The sequence below is a fragment of the Salvelinus alpinus genome, chromosome 11, assembly GCF_045679555.1.
Source record: "Salvelinus alpinus chromosome 11, SLU_Salpinus.1, whole genome shotgun sequence".
Lineage (NCBI taxonomy): Eukaryota > Metazoa > Chordata > Actinopteri > Salmoniformes > Salmonidae > Salvelinus > Salvelinus alpinus.
In genome coordinates this window covers 54091547-54109032 of record NC_092096.1, presented here as the reverse complement: position 1 = coordinate 54109032, position 17486 = coordinate 54091547, and the positions used below count along the sequence as shown (strand labels likewise).

At 44.7% G+C, this 17486-nt stretch overlaps 2 protein-coding genes across 2 annotated transcripts; one reads left to right on the top strand and one right to left on the bottom strand.

The window, feature by feature from the left end:
- Nucleotides 1-699: 699 nt before the first annotated feature.
- On the bottom strand, nucleotides 700-3762 carry LOC139534430 (large ribosomal subunit protein mL52-like). The gene is made up of 5 exons (XM_071333576.1): nucleotides 3632-3762; nucleotides 3069-3138; nucleotides 2884-2951; nucleotides 2648-2712; nucleotides 700-992 (listed from the first exon to the last, which is right to left on the bottom strand). Exons 1-5 carry the CDS (start codon nucleotides 3663-3665, stop codon nucleotides 846-848), a joined length of 384 nt encoding a protein of 127 aa, XP_071189677.1. The 5' UTR covers nucleotides 3666-3762; the 3' UTR covers nucleotides 700-845.
- Nucleotides 3763-5080: 1318 nt separating this feature from the next.
- Nucleotides 5081-16976, top strand: LOC139534429 (LIM domain-containing protein ajuba-like). The gene is made up of 8 exons (XM_071333574.1): nucleotides 5081-7884; nucleotides 9664-9765; nucleotides 12570-12637; nucleotides 12827-12889; nucleotides 13187-13317; nucleotides 13523-13574; nucleotides 14649-14717; nucleotides 15033-16976. The coding sequence occupies exons 1-8, from the start codon at nucleotides 6318-6320 to the stop codon at nucleotides 15135-15137; spliced, it is 2157 nt and encodes a 718-aa protein (XP_071189675.1). The 5' UTR covers nucleotides 5081-6317; the 3' UTR covers nucleotides 15138-16976.
- The last annotated feature ends 510 nt before the right edge of the window (nucleotides 16977-17486 follow it).

The following is a 17486-nucleotide window of genomic DNA, read 5'->3' as shown; positions in this document are numbered from 1 at the left end:
AAAATTACGTGGATACATTGAAGCAACATCTCAAGACATCAGTCAGGAAGTTAAAGCTTGGTCGCAAATGGGTCTTCCAAATGGACAATGACCCCAAGCACACTTCCAAAGTTGTGGCAAAATGGCTTAAGGACAACAAAGTCAAGGTATTGGAGTGGCCATCACAAAGCCCTGACCTCAATCCTATAGAACATTTGTGGGCAGAACTGAAAAAGCATGTGAGCGCAAGGAGGCCTACAGACCTGACTCAGTTAAACCAGCTCTGTCAGGAGGAATGGGCCAAAATTCACCCAACTTATTCTGGGAAGCTTGTGGAAGGCTACCCAAAATGTTTGACCCAAGTTAAACAATTTAAAGGCAATGCTACCAAATACTAATTGAGTGTATGTAAACTTCTGACCCACTGGGTATGTGATGAAAGAAATAAAAGCTGAAATAAATCACTCTCTACTATTATTCTGATATTTCACATTCTTAAAATAAAGTGGTGATCCTAACTGACCTAAGACAGGGAATTTGTACTAGGATTAAATGTCAGGAATTGTGAAAAACTGAGTTAAAATGTGTTTGGCTAAGGTGTATGTAAACTTTCAACTTCAACTGTATATTACTCCACTGTAAAAACCTTTACCAACCATGTTCCTAATATTTGTTCATACATATGTTCAAGAACAAATAAGAAAGTAGATTAACAGTAAGTTGTGGATATACATTAAAGTTTATTTTTGAAAAACATTGAAAAGGGCAAAATAAGTACTACAAACAATAACAGCAAGACAAAGCCATACACCAACTCCACCATTTTGTTAATAAGTAATGTAAGCTAGAACGGAAAATATGATTTCTTATTTACTTTTCTTCAATAAAAGGTTCCCTTTGGGTTTTAGCAGAAGAGATTTATTGCGTTCCTCCATCCTTTTAGCTTCTTCCCGTTTCTCCCTCCACACTTCCATCCCTTTATCCACCTCAGAGCTTAGATTCACTACACGTCTCTGGAGCGAGAAAAGAAAATGAAGGGAAAGGATAAATAGAAGAAACAGATGGAGGAGTAGAGTTGCATCAAAAGGAGAGAATGTTCAAGAGCATACAATATATTGCTGACACAACTAAACTCTGCAAAAAATGAAACGCCGCTTTTTCAGGACCCTGTCTTTGAAAGATATTTCGTAAATACCCAAATAACTTCACAGGTCTTCATTGTAAAGGGTTTAAATACTGTTTCCCATTTTTGTTCAATGAACCATAAACAATTAATGAACCTGTGGAACGGTCGTTAAGACACTAACAGCTTACAGATGGTAGGCAAATAAGGTCACAGTTATGAAAACATAGGACACAAAAGAGGAATTCTACTGACTCTGAAAAACACCAAAAGAAAGATGCCTAGGGTCCCTGCTCATTTGCATGAATGTGCCTTAGGCGTGCTGCAAGGAGGCATGAGGACTGCAGATGTGGCCAGGGCAATAAATTGCAATATCCGTACTGTGAGACGCCTAAGACAGCGCTACAGGGAGACAGGATGGACAGCTGATCGTCTTTGCAGTGGCAGACTACGTGTAACAACACCTGCACAGGATCGGTACATCCGAACATCACACCTGCGGGACAGGTACAGGATTGCAACAACAACTGCCCGAGTTACACCAGGAACGCACAATCCCTCCATCAGTGCTCAGACTGTCCGCAATAGGCTGAGAGAGGCTGGACTGAGGGCTTGTAGGCCTGTTGTAAGGCAGGTCCTCACCAGACATCACCGGCAACAACGTCACCTATGGGCACAAACCCACCGTCGCTGGACCAGACAGGACTGGCAAAAAGTGCTCTTCACTGACGAGTCGCTGTTTTGTCTCACCAGGGGTGATGGTCGGATTCACGTTTATCGTCGAAGGAATGAGCGTTACACCGAGGCCTGTACTCTGGAGCGGGATCGGTTTGGAGGTGGAGGGTCCGTCATGGTCTGGGGCGGTGTATCACAGCATCATCTGACTGAGATTGTTGTCATTGCAGGCAATCTCAACGCTGTGCGTTACAGGGAAGACATCCTCCTCCCTTATGTAGGCTCATCCTGACATGACCCTCCAGCATGACAATGCCACCAGCCATACTGCTCGTTCTGTGCGTGATTTCTTGCAAGACAGGAATGTTCTGCCATGGCCAGCGAAGAGCCCGGATCTCAATCCCATTGAGCACGTCTAGGACCTGTTGGATCGGAGGGTGAGGGCTAGGGCCATTCCCCCCAGAAATGTCTGGAAACTTGCAGGTGCCCTGGTGGAAGAGTGGGGTAACATCTCACAGCAAGAACTGGAAAATCTGGTGCAGTCCATGAGGAGGAGATGCACTGCAGTACTTAATGCAGCTGGTGGCCACACCAGATACTGACTGCTACTTTGGATTCTGACCCCCCCTTTGTTCAGGGACACATTATTAAATTTCTGTTAGTCACATGTCTGTGGAACTTGTTCAGTTTATGTCTCAGTTATTGAATCTTATGTTCATACAAATATTTACACATGTTAAGTTTGCTGAAAATAAACGCAGTTGACAGTGAGAGGACGTTTCTTTTTTTGCTGAGTTTACATAGAAACTTTTTGGGAGGTAATATGAAGAAAAAAAGGGGGGGGAGGATAACATAGGAGAAGGTACTGACTGCTAACGTCTCTCTCTCCTGCTTTCTCCTCAGCTGTCCTTTCAGTGGGGATGCCGACCGGCCATCTGTGTATAAAACACACACACACACACAAATCATGACACCAAAAACCACATGAACATAACGTGTTCAAACGAAACACAGAACGACACACACAGCATCTACCAGCTCCATTGACCAATCATACACTATGTTCCTGCAATACATTCAAATTAATGCTCCAATCGTGAACTTGCCTGCAAAGGACCAGTCAGGGAAATCTGTCAGGGGGCCATACTCTGTTCCACTGCGGGCAAGACCATTTCTGTGGACAAAGCCAAGTGGAATTGTAAAAAAGTATATCAACAGTCAACACAGCCGTAATATCTACAATTGTGGGTGTTTCATTTTGTCTTAACAGTTTCTGTCTTTTAGAGCTTACTCTGTTCTCCACTTGATTCCAGCCTGTGCCCCACAAGTCGTAGTAAAACAACGACTGGAATGCCTCAAAGCTGAAAACAGACCAGGAATTCAGTTCATTTAGCTAGGCTGTCATTTAGCTAGGCTGTCTACCTTGTGTTTCTGAATCTGACGTTGATTGAGCAGCTCACGTACAACAACAAAAAACGTAATTTAAGAGAACAATGCATTCGTTAGAAATATCTGATGACAGGGCTATCAAAGACTAACATATGTTACACAATAGAATTTGACTGACACGTGTAGTTCATTCTGAATCAGTCAGGACCACTGACCAATAAAGTTGTCTAGCTAGCTAGCCATTTTTTTTAAATCTAGGGTAACCATCCATCTATCTATCTATCTATCTATCTATCTATCTATCTATCTATCTATCTATCTATCTATCTATTTATCTATCTATCTATCTATCTATCTAAAGATCAAACGCAGTCTTGTAAACTGGAAGCCGGATACTATTTACATTTCAGAAGGAAATTACCATTAGGTTGAATGAAAATGACAAGTAATTGTAAATAACCTCACCTGTACTACACAATGTCCCAAGGGGCGCCGCCATGTTGGATTTTCATGTGAGGATTATTTTGACCACTAGCAGTGCTCAAGATACGGCAAACAGGTGGTGGATTTGAAAAGAAAGTAGTAATAGGCAGCAACGTGCGATGTTACATTATAATAACGTTGATCACGCTATATTAGACAATGATGATGTGGACTTCAGGTGGTGGTGATGATGATCATACACTTACAAAATCAAATGTGAGGTCTGAATTGGTTGAGGTGAAGTCGTATTTTATTTTCATAGAATTACACACTTGTATTAGATTTTACTATAATGCCAAAATACCAAATTATAATATTGTATTTACACTTGAAATATACGTCAATATTTAAAAAGTATAATTACACGCACTATTTGTCATCATATAAAATGTTTTGTCCCCCAAAGTTGATGTCAAAATTTGGAATCATATTTTCCCGTGCTCCAGCTGCTCTTTATACTGAGTAAGCCATGAAGTATTTTTCTGTTAACTTTACAGACAAGTCCCCACTCGCCGACAATGAATGCTCTCGTCAATTTAAGGGAGCGGGAACCAGGCACACACCGAAGCCAGTGCGTTTCAGTTTAAACTACTGCAAGGCCAATGAAAGGGTCTAGGGAGAAAAGACGGGGCTTCGGGGTAGGCAAAATCAGCCTGCCCAAAGTAGGCCCTATATATGCACAAAATTGTTTCACAAAGATGCGATTCATGTTATGGGTTAATGTCACCAAAACGACTCAGATCGCGTTGAAATGTATGACACTTGTTTACTTTGTATCGTCCTTGGAGAACACTTACATGCCGAAAAAAAATCATAGCGCCGTGTCTCTAGCGAAAGTCCTTCCGCACATTCCACAGAATGGGAGCACAATAAAGTAGTACCCAAATAGGTTTGGACCATTATGGCCGATTACACATATTCTAGTCACGTAGGCCTATACCAAAGTCATATTTCAACTGTGTCAGGTCTTGACAACAAGCAATATATTGCTTTCTGCCTCAGGGACGACATATTGGTGTGTGGTTGATAAGGCCTGGGGCAAATAACATACCTGAGACAGGTATTTGAGAGGTCATAATTGTGTAATAAGTCATTAACCCACCCATGTGAAAAATCTGAATGCAATGATTTATGATTGTAATTGAGTATAAATTATGCTATTGAAAGGTTTTATCCACAATTCCACATGGATTCCTATTTAAGCCCGCACTGAAAATAAGGCATACCCTCTTATTTGGTTTATACCGAATAATTAGGAAAAACACGATTATGTATTTTGAATAATTAGGAAAAACAAGATTATGTCTTTTGATGTGTCTGTCACCCAAACTAGTGGACTCTGCAATGGCATTGTTCACCCACTGGGAAGTTTGCGTATGAACGACGAAATATTTTAGGACGTTATCCATTCGCGATTGCTGGCAGAAAGGTGTTCCGGCCTGAAGGAAAAAACAAGCCAGTGGCTGATAAAGGAAAAAGAGGGGGAGGTAAATTATTTGAGGGAAAGAAAGAAACGAAGTTGTTGTAGGCTGTGACACATTCGCGGAATGGATTAATGCTTGCCTACTTTTACGGTACAATTGGTTTGGCAACGGTCAGTAGAGTTTAAGGCAGCATGAGTTCCGTTCTCAAACTTATCCGCATATTTTTGTAGTAAAATGATTTGAAAGCGGAATGTGAGCAATAATACATTCTCGAAACATCGAATGCGTTATGTTTTCGTTTGATCCGTTTTTTTTTCTCGCGTTTGTATATACATTTTCAATATCATGTTTCTGTTAAAGTGAATAGAAGAGTTTGGACACGCAACATTTTATACAGAAACTGACTTATTTTCCTCCTTCCACTGGTCCCCACTAGCCCGACGAGTTATCCTGCCAAAAAGCTTTGCCGTGGAAAATCGTGCGGAAAGGAACTTCACTGGACTACATTTGACTTTAAAACAAGTTCAAAGGGGAATGCTTCTTCATTAAAAGGACCCAAAATAAGAGCATTTAAGTTTATACTGGTGCCAGTTGCGTGGGAAACAACAAATAGCAGAAACAACTCATCTTTACGTGACCAAGTCTAACCTAATATAATGGACCGTTTCGTCACACCGAAGACATGCAGGTGTGGGGCTACCTAGTCTCAAACGAGACCGACAACAACAACTTCAGCTTCATGAAAGTGACCTAAAAAGCCATTTTTATCAGTCTTTATCTCCAACATTGCCAGAACAATAGAAGTAGTCACTACTAACTCGATGGATTCACATGCGTTACCTTCTACCTGTCTGCCTGTAGTCTCCACAGCCAAGACACGATGACTCTCAACACTGTTGTCCAAACATGATTATATCGTCATGTGATCCTCCAAAAATGTCTTAATCGTCTTATTTAACGTCTGTTTTTTTTAATTTATTGTATATGTACATATAGCCTACATAGGTCTGTCCGTTGGTTGTTCTAATTTGGGGGGTATTTGTTTAGCATATAGATTGCAAGGGTCTCTGTCATTTCAACTACTGTAGTTCAACTGTACTGTAGACATGCTTGAGTATTAATGTATTTCCAACTCACACACTGTATTTATTGAGTACATTAACTTATATAACATAGTGGTTTGTTAACAGCATTTAATTTAATTTGATTATTCAGAGTTTTAGACGACCAGGTTAGACATTACAATGGACCGACTTGGAAGTAAGTTATTGGAGAAGTTAAAACTGACTGACTCAGGGAGTGTGAAATTCGCCAGTTCTAAAAAGAAAAACGAGTTGGTCAACAACACCAACAATAACAGCAATGGGAACACCGGTGGGAACACCAGTAGTGGACTACCACCAACCCTGAGCACTGCAACCTCCTCACCATCAACACCTGGCCAGTTCTCTCTCACCTCTCCAACCTCAACGGAGGCATGCAGACCGGCCAGTGGCAGAGGTGGGAATGGGCCGGCAGAGAGAGTCTCCGCTACCCAGCACCTCTCCCCCTCTACAACCTCCATCTCCCCCCAAACTGCTGACTGCGAACATCAACCCTTCTCCCTCTCGACTCTCGCCCCCCTCCGGCGGCGGTCGCCCCAGCAGCGTGCCTCCTGCTACCTGGGGGAGGGCGTTGACATCCAGATGAGGCGTGAGTCAGGCCTGGGGGACTGTGACCCAGCTGGGTCCAAGGCCTCTATGAACCAGCGCCGCTACTCTCTGGAGCTCCAGCAGCTGGTCCGACGCCAGCAGCTCCTCTCCCAGCCTCCTCTGTCCCACTCCTCTGGCCCCCCTCCGGCATACCCCACCTCCTCCACCTCCTCGGGTTACGGCTCCGCTCCCCGTGGTGGCGCAATGGCCGAGCTGCACTACCTCCCCGAGCCGGAGCGCCACAAACGCCTCTCCCTCCAGGAGGCGCTGTTCTACAAGCGGCTGAGCACCGGAGGGGAACTCTGGGAGAGCACCAGGCCGGCCTCGCTCTCTCACCCCCCACACAGGCCCTCTGAGATGGGTGGAGGAGGAGGGGTGGGTGGAGGTTTCTTCTTCCCCCCAGGCCCGGCACTGAGCCCCTGCTCGTCCTTCAGTCTCCAAGAGTCGGTGCTGATCAGTCCCAGGTCCAGCTTTGCCTCCAGTACTGCCAGCGGTGGAAGCCCCATGGGCAGCCGCTGTAGCAGCAACCGCACCAGCGGAATCAGCCTGGGCTATGACACCCGGTACACCGCCTCCGCCGCCATGGCACCGCAGCTGCAGTTTTCCTCCCTGCACTCAGGGGGCTCCACCAGTGGACAGGGATACATAGTCTCAGGCAGGGCCGGGGCACACTCTGGGTCAGGAGGCTGGCAGGACTACCTGGACGGGGTCTCCACACCTGGAGGAACAGGGGTTCAGGACAGCCGGCATTCGTACCCGCCTGCGGTGGGTAGCCCGGCAGCGGCCTGTTACCGGGCTGGTCCCGAGTGGTGGGATGAGAGGGGAGCAGGAGCAGCCCGAGGGGAGGAGACTGGCGTGGGCGCTGGCGGGGAACGGGCGCGCTACTCGGACCTCCCGGGGACCCGCTACCAAGAGGAACTGACGCGCCTGTTGCTAAGAGACGCAGCACTGGAGGGGGAGGGACTACACCTGGGTGGGCTGATGCTCAAAGAACATGCCAAGGCCCTCAGCAAGCCGGTGACGCTCGTCAACACAGCTACGGCTGCCGGACCAATCAAAGCCCAGGAGGAGCCAGGAACGGGGAGGGAGGCGTTGTCTGAGAATCGCCAGGAGTTCTTTGGTGAGATCATCAACCACTTCATCATTTATTTATTTTTCAATGAAAGGATTGGATAGATGAATGGATGGATAGACAGATTGGATAGATGAATGGATGGATAGACAGATTGGATAGATGAAAGAGAGAAGGATGGATGGATGGATGGTGCCTCGATACCTGCAGGGACTTGCATGTCCTACCTACCTACATACCTCCCACACAAGCAAAGGGAAAGAAACACATTTGGCCATCAGTGGGCTAGCTAAGGCCTATCCAGACAAGTAGAGCTGCTAGGCTATCCACATCAGACAGAAAGGAGAAGAGAGGGACGCAGAGATCAATTGATGAGGAGTAATTATCATAGTTGACATGCAAAAATACACACATCAAAGACTGTCTGTGCAACAGTCACTCAGCCATAATGTAAAGCAGTAAATCACATTGGGAGGCTAGGTATACAACGGTTTTTAGGTAGAGTTAAGCACAGACATTGTACCATATGGCAGGGGTTCTCAAAGTGGGGTCCGCGGTACTGCAGGGGGTCCGAGGCCAGATAAAACAATATATACATTTATTATTTTTATGAATGTTACTAACAACAACAGATTAAACTACATTTGGTCAAGGATCCGTGGAATAAGTTTAGTGTAATACAATAATACAATGTAAAAGTATTAACCCTGGGCAACATGAGCCTGGGAGGCTCACAGGGATATTGGTATCCACAGTACTCTACAAATTATCCATACTTCCAATGCACTGTAATTTAAGCTTTTAAACGGCAAAGTTTTCTCCCTGCCCATTACAAAAATGTGTAAAATTGCAGGAAATTAGCTTTAAAACTGCAAAATTCTCTTAGATCCCAAGAGGCAGGCCTTTAAAATGCTCCTTCCCAGGCCTGAGACTTGGTACTTCCAGCCATCCACTGCCAAAGTCATAGTAAAACTCCTTGTGTGCTATTTTAATCTCACCCTAAGTTGTTCTGATTATGAGGGTTTCCCTGATGAATTGGCTATCACAAAAGGGGCCCCTCAAAACGTTTGAGAACCCCTCCCATAGAGGGCAGAGGAAGCGTAGCTATACATACACACTGAACTCCAATGCTTAGTTCTGCTCCAATGTTCAGACAAATGACACGGTAGCGATAAACACAGCACTGACCATTAGTATGAGTCATAGAGAAGATTACAGCTTTGGCCTGGCAGTGTGTGTGTCGTGTGGCAGGGTGTGTGTGTTCGGGAGTGACTCCGGGCCATTATAATATGCAGTGTGTGGGACGCGAGTCATGCGTGTGCTGCTGTGTTACCCTGGCATGGCGTGCGCAGCGGAGGTGTGCTATAGCCTGTTTTTCTGCTCCCGTATGTGAGCCCTCGGGGGATGTGAACTGTACTGCCACTTCCTCTCACTGTGGCAGCTAAGCTAGGCTCAGAGCTGTTAACACTACAGAGGCCCTAACTGGAGCTGAGAACAAGAGGGTGTTTTAAGAAGGGCCAGGAGTTGTTCCCTAGGCAGGTGACCAGAAAAAAAACGATTACTAATTTTTGAGCGTTGACTTGTGTGTCTGGCTTGAAGTCTCTTGTTGGTTTCAAGTTGTATTAGTCCTATGTACGGGATACAGTAATGTTTACTGAGTGTGTGTGTGTAACGAGGGATGTTTGACGAAGGCCAAGACGTTTTCTTGACGAGGTGACTTCACCAGGAAAGTATGTGGGCCCATGTCTTGATAAGTAATGGTTGTTCATTGTATTGTGTTGCAGGTACAAGTGTGACGTATAGTAAAGGTTATTTATTGTGTTGCAGGTACATGTGTGAAGTGTGGGAAAGGTGTGTATGGAGCGGATAATGCTTGCCAGGCTCTGGACAGCCTCTATCACACACGCTGCTTTACCTGTGTGTCCTGTGGTGAGTTGAACACACACACACCTCTCGTTGACTGGCTGGTTGAACAACACCTGAATGGTTAAACTGATATTTCACGCAAATTACACATTGGTTCCTTGTCCTGTAAGCAGTCTATGGACAAGGCATGACAGCAATTCGTGCTTTGGTTTAGTTTCCCAGGCACTGTTTCCACATGCTTACGTTTTAGCTTTTGTGGCACAAATCCCATCCCAAATCCCAAATAGGACTGATATTAGAATTTAATGCAAATCATGTTTAAATCATCCAAAAGTATCTAAAATTGATTGAGAAGCAGAACAGAGTGAAAAATGCTCACATCGGTCCCATGACTTGAATGGGAATGGTGCAACAAATACTCAAATTATAGCATGTGGAAACTAAACCAAAGCATGGGATTGCTGTCGTACCTTGTCCATAGACTGCATACAGGGTAAGGAAACCAATGTAATTTTGTAATTTGGGTGAACTTTCCCTTTAACTCAGCGGAAAGCATTCCAAGCCAACTGCATCATCAAATCAAATGTAATTTGTCAAATGCGCCAAATACAACAAGTGTAGACCTTACAGTGACCTGCTTACTTACAAGCCCTTAACCAACAATGTAGTTTTCAGAAAAATACGTTTTAAGTAAAAAAATGTTTTAAAAAAATGTAAAAAATAAATAAAAATAAATATATATATATATATAATTAAAGAGCAGCAGTAAAATAACAGTAGCGAGGCTATATACAGGGGGTACCTGTACAGAGTCAATGTGCGGGGGCATCGGTTAGTCAAGGTAATTGAGGTAATATGTACATGTAGGTAGAGTTAGTGACTATGCATAGAAAATAAACAGAGTAGCAGCAGTGTAAAATAGGGCGGGGGGACAATGCAAATAGTTTGGGTAGCTATTTGATTAGCTGTTCAGGAGTCTTAGACCTAGACTTGACGCTCTGGTACCGCTTGCCGTGCGGGAGCAGAGAGAACAGTCTATGACTACGGTGGCTAGAGTCTTTGACACTTTTTAAGGCCTTCCTCTGACACCGCCTGGTATAAAGGTCATGGATGGCAGGAAGCTTGGCCCCAGTGATGTACTGGGCCGTTCACACTACCCTCTGTAGTGCCTTGCGGTCCGAGGCCAAGCAGTTGCCATACCAGGCAGTGATGCAACCAGTCAGGATGCTCTCGATGGTGCAGCTGTAGACATTTTTGAGGATCTGAGGACCCATGCCAAATCTTTTCAGTCTCCTGAGGGGGAATAGCCTTTGTTGTGCCCTCTTCACGACTGTCTTGGTGTGTTTGGACCATGATCGTTTTATGGTGATGTGGACACCAAGGAACTTGAAGCTCTCAATAAACAGCATTCTCACGTAGGTGTTCCTTTTGTCCAAGTGGGAGAGGGCAGTGTGGAGTACAATAGAGATGGCATCATCTGTGGATCTGTTGAGGTGGTGTGCAAATTGGAGTGGGTCTAGGGTTTCTGGGATAATGGTGTTGAGCTATGACCAGCCTTTCAAAGCACTTCATGGCTACAGACGTGAGTGCTACAGGTCGGTAGTCATTTAGGCAGGTTACCTTAGTGTTCTTGGGCACTGGGACTGTAGCGGTCTGCTTAAAACATGTTGATATTACAGACTCTCAGGGAGAGGTTGAAAATGTCAGTGAAGACACTTGCCAGTTGGTCAGCGCATGCTCGGAGTACACGTCCTGGTAATCCATCTGGCCCTGCGGCCTTGTGAATGTTGACCTGTTTAAAGATCACATCGGCGACGGAGAGCTTGATCACACAGTCGTCCGGAACAGCTGATGCTCTCATGCATGCTTCAGTGTTGCTTGCCTCGAAGCGAGCATAGAAGTCATTTAGCTCGTCTGGTTGAATAATAGAAAGATGGTACAGCTGTATAACTTTTTGAGGATCTGAGGACCCATGCCAAATCTTTTCAGTCTCCTGATGGGGAATAGGCTTTGTCGTGCCCTCTTCACGACTGTCTTGGTGTGTTTGGACCATGAAGCTCTCAACCTGTTCCACTACAGCCCTGTCGATGAGAATGGGGGCGTGCTCGGTCCCCCTTTTCCTGTAGTCCACAATCATCTCCTTTGTCTTGATCACATTGAGGGAGAGGTTGTTGTCCTGGCACCACATGGCCAGGTCTCTGACCTCCCTATAGGCTGTCTCATCGTTGTCAGTGATCAGGCCTACCACTGTTGTGTTGTTGTCAAACTTAATGATGGTGTTGCGGAGTCATGCCTGGCCGTGCAGTCATGAGGGAACAGGGAGTACAGGAGGGGACTGAGAACGCACCCCTGAGGGGCCCCCGTGTTGAGGATCAGTGTGGCGGATGTTGTTACCTACCCTTAACACCTGGGGGCAGCCCGTCAGGAAGTCCAGGATCCAGTTGCAGAGGGAGGTGTTTAGTCCCAGGGTCCTTAGCTTAGTGATGAGCTTCGTGGGCACTATGGTGTTGAACGCTGAGCTGTAGTCAATGAATAGCATTCTCACATAGGTGTTCCTTTTGTCTGGTGGGAAAGGGCAGTGTGGAATGCAATAGAGATTGCATCATCTGTGGATCTGTTGGGGCGGTATGCAAATTGGAGTGGGTCTAGGGTTTCTTGGTGATTATGATAAACTCAGTTTGAACAGTCATGCCACTCCATGAATGTGTTTGCACTTAATGACACACGGATGTATTTTTATGTGAATGAGTACCGTTTTAAATACCGGTAATATCACAGAGGACACGGTACATAGTCAAAGCAAGGAAAACATCTGGGTAAGCCTCCCTCTGTTCCTCTGCGGTCATTCATGTTTCCCTCTCTGTTAGGTCGCACCCTGAGAAACAAGGACTTTTACAACGTCAATGGCTCTGTGTACTGTAAAGAGGATTACATGGTAAGAGGGCAAGGCCAAAGATTCTCTCTCTCTTTCAATTCCATTCCTGGATATCAGTGCAGTACATCTCTAAACAATGGCCTCCTAGACATTACAGTAAATTGCATTAAAGTTCTAAATAGTACTTTTCTATGGTATGATATAAAATCACGTCTCAAATGTTCTCTCTTCTCTCCATACTTGTGTCAGTTCTCAGGGTTCCAGGCTGCAGCAGAGAAATGCAGTGTGTGTGGCCACCTTATCCTGGAACAGGTGTGTGTGTGTGTGTGTGTGTGTGTGTGTGTGTGTGTGTGTGTGTGTGTGTGTGTGTGTGTGTGTGTGTGTGTGTGTGTGTGTGTGTGTGTGTGTGTGTGTGTGTGTGTGTGTGTGTGTGTGTGTGTGTGTGTGTTTGTGTGTGTGCGTCAGCGACTCCTCAACATTCAAGCCCGTATATTTTTTTACCATGACCATAAAAAAGGAAAATGTTTCTGACCATAACCACATTTTCTAACCTTGTTTTCAAAAATCCTTTCTTCACATTCCCCCATCTGTTTCTGTTTCGTCCGTCAGATCCTCCAGGCAATGGGGAACTCGTACCACCCCGGTTGTTTCCGCTGTGTGGTGTGTTCCAAAGCCCTGGACGGAGTTCCCTTCACCGTCGACCACCTCAGCAACATCTACTGTGTCTCGGACTACAACAGGTGAGGCTGGGTGTCTTCAGTAGGTCAAACTGAGGCGTTGATATACAGATGGGGTCGACATTCATTCAATTGTCAAGTTGTTTAAGGTCAGAGGATAATACTCAGTTTATCGCACAGTTTGTTAGGTTTGTACATTAGTAGTACATTACATTGCTAGGTCTACATGTCGTTCTATTCTGCCATTGGAACTCTTGTTGCCCCGCAGAACGTTTGCTCCTAAATGTGCTGCCTGCTTACAACCCATCTTACCTGCTGAGGTGAGTGTCTCTTGTTTCAATCAATGTGTTTCTTGTTGTTTGTTGCGTATCATGCAGTTAGACATAACTGCATGCCACTCAAATGTCCAACTACACTATTTATGCAAAAGTATAAAGTATATCAAATTTGTGGATTCGGCTATTTCAGCCACACCCGTTGCGGACGGGTGTATAAAATCTAGCACAGTCATGCAATCTCCATAGACAAACATTGGGAGTAGAGCTGCCCCAGTCAACTTTAAGTGCTGTTATTGTGAAGTGGAAACGTCTAGGAGCAACAACGGCTCAGCCCGCAAAGTGGTAGGTCACACAAGGCCGAGCAGCCGCACACAAGCCCAAGCGATGGCTGGCGTGGTGTAAAGCTCGCTGCCATTGGACTCTGGAGCAGTGGAAACGCGTTCTCTGGAGTGATGAATCACGCTTCACCATCTGGCAGTCCGTTGGACGAATCTGGGTTTGGCGGATGCCAGGAAAACGCTACCTGCCCCAATGCATAGCGACAACTGTAAAGTTTGGAGGCGGAATAATGGTCTGGGGCTGTTTTTCATGGTTCGGGCTAGGCCCCTTAGTTCCAGTGAAGGGAAATCTTAAAGCTACAGCATACAATGACATTGTAGACGATCCTGTGCATCCAACTTTGTGGCAACAGTTTGGGGAAGGCCCTTTCCTGTTTCAGCATGACAATGCCCCCGTGCACAAAACGAGATCCACACAGAAATGGTTTGTCGAGATCGGTGTGGAAGAACTTGACTGGCCTGCACAGAGCTGACCTCAACACCACCGAACACCTTTGGGATGAATTGGAGCACCGACTGTGAGCCAGGCCTAATCGCCCAACATCAGTGCCCAACCTCTCTAATGCTCGTGGCTGAATGGAATCAAGTCCCTGCAGCAATGTTCCAACATCTAGTGGAAAGCCTTCCCAGGAGAGTGGAGGCTGTTATAGCGGCAAACGGGGGACCAACTCCATATTAATGCCCATGATTTTGAAATGAGATGTTCAACTAGCACGTGTCCACATACTTTTGGCCATGATTGTGGTGCACTAATCTCACCACCGCTGTTTTGTTACAGGGCAGCGAGGAGATACTCCGGGTGATGTCTATGAACAACGATTATCACTTTGAGTGCTACCACTGTGAGGTTAGTATGGCCTTCATCTAACAATAACACCTACTACGTAATGTGGTCAGTCTGTACCAGTGTTCATTGAGAGTGAGCAGGCTTTTGTTCCAGCTGCGCAATAACACACCTGATTCAACTAGTCTAGGGCTTGATAGTTTAATCAGGTGTGATAACTGTACTGGAACAATACCCAGAACATCTTGCGAGTCACCGGGACTAGGGTTGTAAAACACTGACCATAGTAGTGTGCTGTTACCGTATGTACTTTATGAAGAATTATACCTGAACTCAGATCAGAAGTAATGTTCTCTCCATGTCTGTTTCATTCCTCAGGAATGTGGGAAGCAGCTCTCGGATCAGCAGGGCTCCCAGTGCTTCCCTCTGGACTCTCATCTCCTCTGCCATTCATGTCACATGACCCGGGTGTGCGCCTCATAACATTTCCCCTCACAACACAACTGAGGAAGGAACTCTATGCATAAAACATTCCCTTTTCTTTCTCACACTCTCATACAAACTCTTTCTTTTTCTCTATTGCACACCAATATATGGGTTTGCTCTGATCTGATTAGTTTGTTACTTTTAGATTACTTTCCCCTCAAGTGGCACCCTGCCTCTGTTTTGGTAAAACGCTGAGGGATGGCCCTGGCGAAATGAAACCACTCTAAGATTAATAGACAGAGCCATGGATGCAAGGACTAACCATTCTCCAATGTTTGTATACAAGAAAGAAGAAAAAAATACCCATGTTTTGAGGCTATAGTGTTTGTAAATAATGTTTACAAACATTGGAGAAAAACAAGTTTACAGTATTTTGGGTTATCATGGCATGTGATAGTTGAACTAAAGCTCATGAGCCATTTATAATGTATATTCTTAAAGAATCAATGGGTATATACAGTATCATTAATTTATAAATCCAAAAATTGAGGTAGCAACTACAGATTTACCCTTTGTCTATCAAAAGTGCGTGAGTCCATTAGGCCTATGGATAATTTTTTTATCAACATTAATTAGATTGAGCAATAAAAGCCCTATTCGTGGTCTTAAATTAAACTTGTTTTTGACAGTATTGAGCACAATACCACAGAGGAGTTTAGAAGGTAAGAACTCCCTCAAACTTGTATTCCATAAACTGGGATCCGCAGTATGCAACTGTTACAAGAGTGCATTTTTCACTGGCTATCCACTGGTCGCAAAAACTGATTGATAGGCAGTTTAAACTTTTTCAGTTCAACCATTATTGGGTAAAAATACACATACATTTGAACAGCCATCTACAACAACCACAATCCGTACGGCGCAAATAGCTAAATGAGAGAGCTGCAGTGTGATTCACAATAATGTAGATAGATATCAATAAGTAATATTCGTATCGCCCGTAGGCTAAACCACTGCTGTCGTCCTTACCTCCAAGCATTTATTAAAGTTGAATAATCTTTGAATGCTGACAGCAGTCGCAACATTGGACTGTAGCCTACAAAGCCTATTTTCTTATTTTCCCGCAATCCATCAAACATTTGGTACGTCGTCATAGTGGCCTCTGACTTGTGGTCAGACTTCTTTAGGTGGATCAAACTTAAACTTGCGCCTTTTTTCAATTATGATTTGAATGTCATTGAGAAAACAAAAGGTGTCAAATATATATATTTTTTGCAAACAGCCTTTCTGAATTTAAAACACTAGAAGTAATAATCTTGCTGGTAATTTAACGGATTCGTTTTTGTAATCCGTTACACCCCAATCCGGTTTAGATCAAACCCCTGTATGTATGTATATGACCGGGGGCAAGTTCATTAAGGCACATACGTTTGGCGGAAGATGAAAATAAGTATTTCTTTCTGGACAAGTTTAGCATTTTCTTCAGTTGTGTGCCTACTGAACACCACTCAGGTGCGACATAATGAGTCCTGCCATTCCGCAGACCATCACTGTACCAGACTGGGAGAAGAATATAGCAGGTCCAAGATCAGTTTATGCGGTCTTGGCAACTCTTATGGTAATTGTCACGGCATCTTTTGGCATATCTGGGACCAGGCTAAGAAGAATACACCAAACTATGGTTTTGTTTTTACTACCCGACTGTGTGCTATAGAAGGGATTTATCGATCTGGTTAACCTGTTTTTGTATTTAACCATCACTAGCAAACAATTTGCACTTAAAATTTGACTTGTTTACCCGTAAGATATTTTGTAAGTGTTTCTTCTTGTAAAAGTAAAAAAATAAAACATTCCTGTATCGTTGTAATTAATAAATATTTTCCTTTGTGTGTTCAACTTTTGAGGTAGTCTTTATTGCAGTTACAATCTGTGGCCAGAAGGTGGAAATCAAACCTAGTATTTGGGATATCCGTGTGTGTATATATATAGTGTGTATATAAATAAAATACACACAAAAGTTCGAGTCCAGGCTCTGCCGCGACCGGTAGACCCATGGGGCACAATTGGCCCAGCGTCGTCCGTGTTCGGGGAGGGTTTGGCTGGCAGGGATCTCCTTGTCCCATCGTGCACTAGCGACTCCTGTGGCGGGCCGGACGCTGTGCACGCTGACACGGTCGCCAGGTGTATCCTCCGACAACCCGGAAGCCAGCCGCACCAATGTAAGCGAGCAGTGTGTCAAGAAGCAATGCGGCTTGGTTGGGTTGTGTCTCGACCTTGATCTCTCGAGTCCATAAGGGAGTTGCAGCAGATGAGACAAGACTACCAATTGGATACCACGAAATTGAGAAGAAAAACAACTTTAAATGCTGTTCTTGTGAAACTCCATATTAATGGCAATGATTTTGG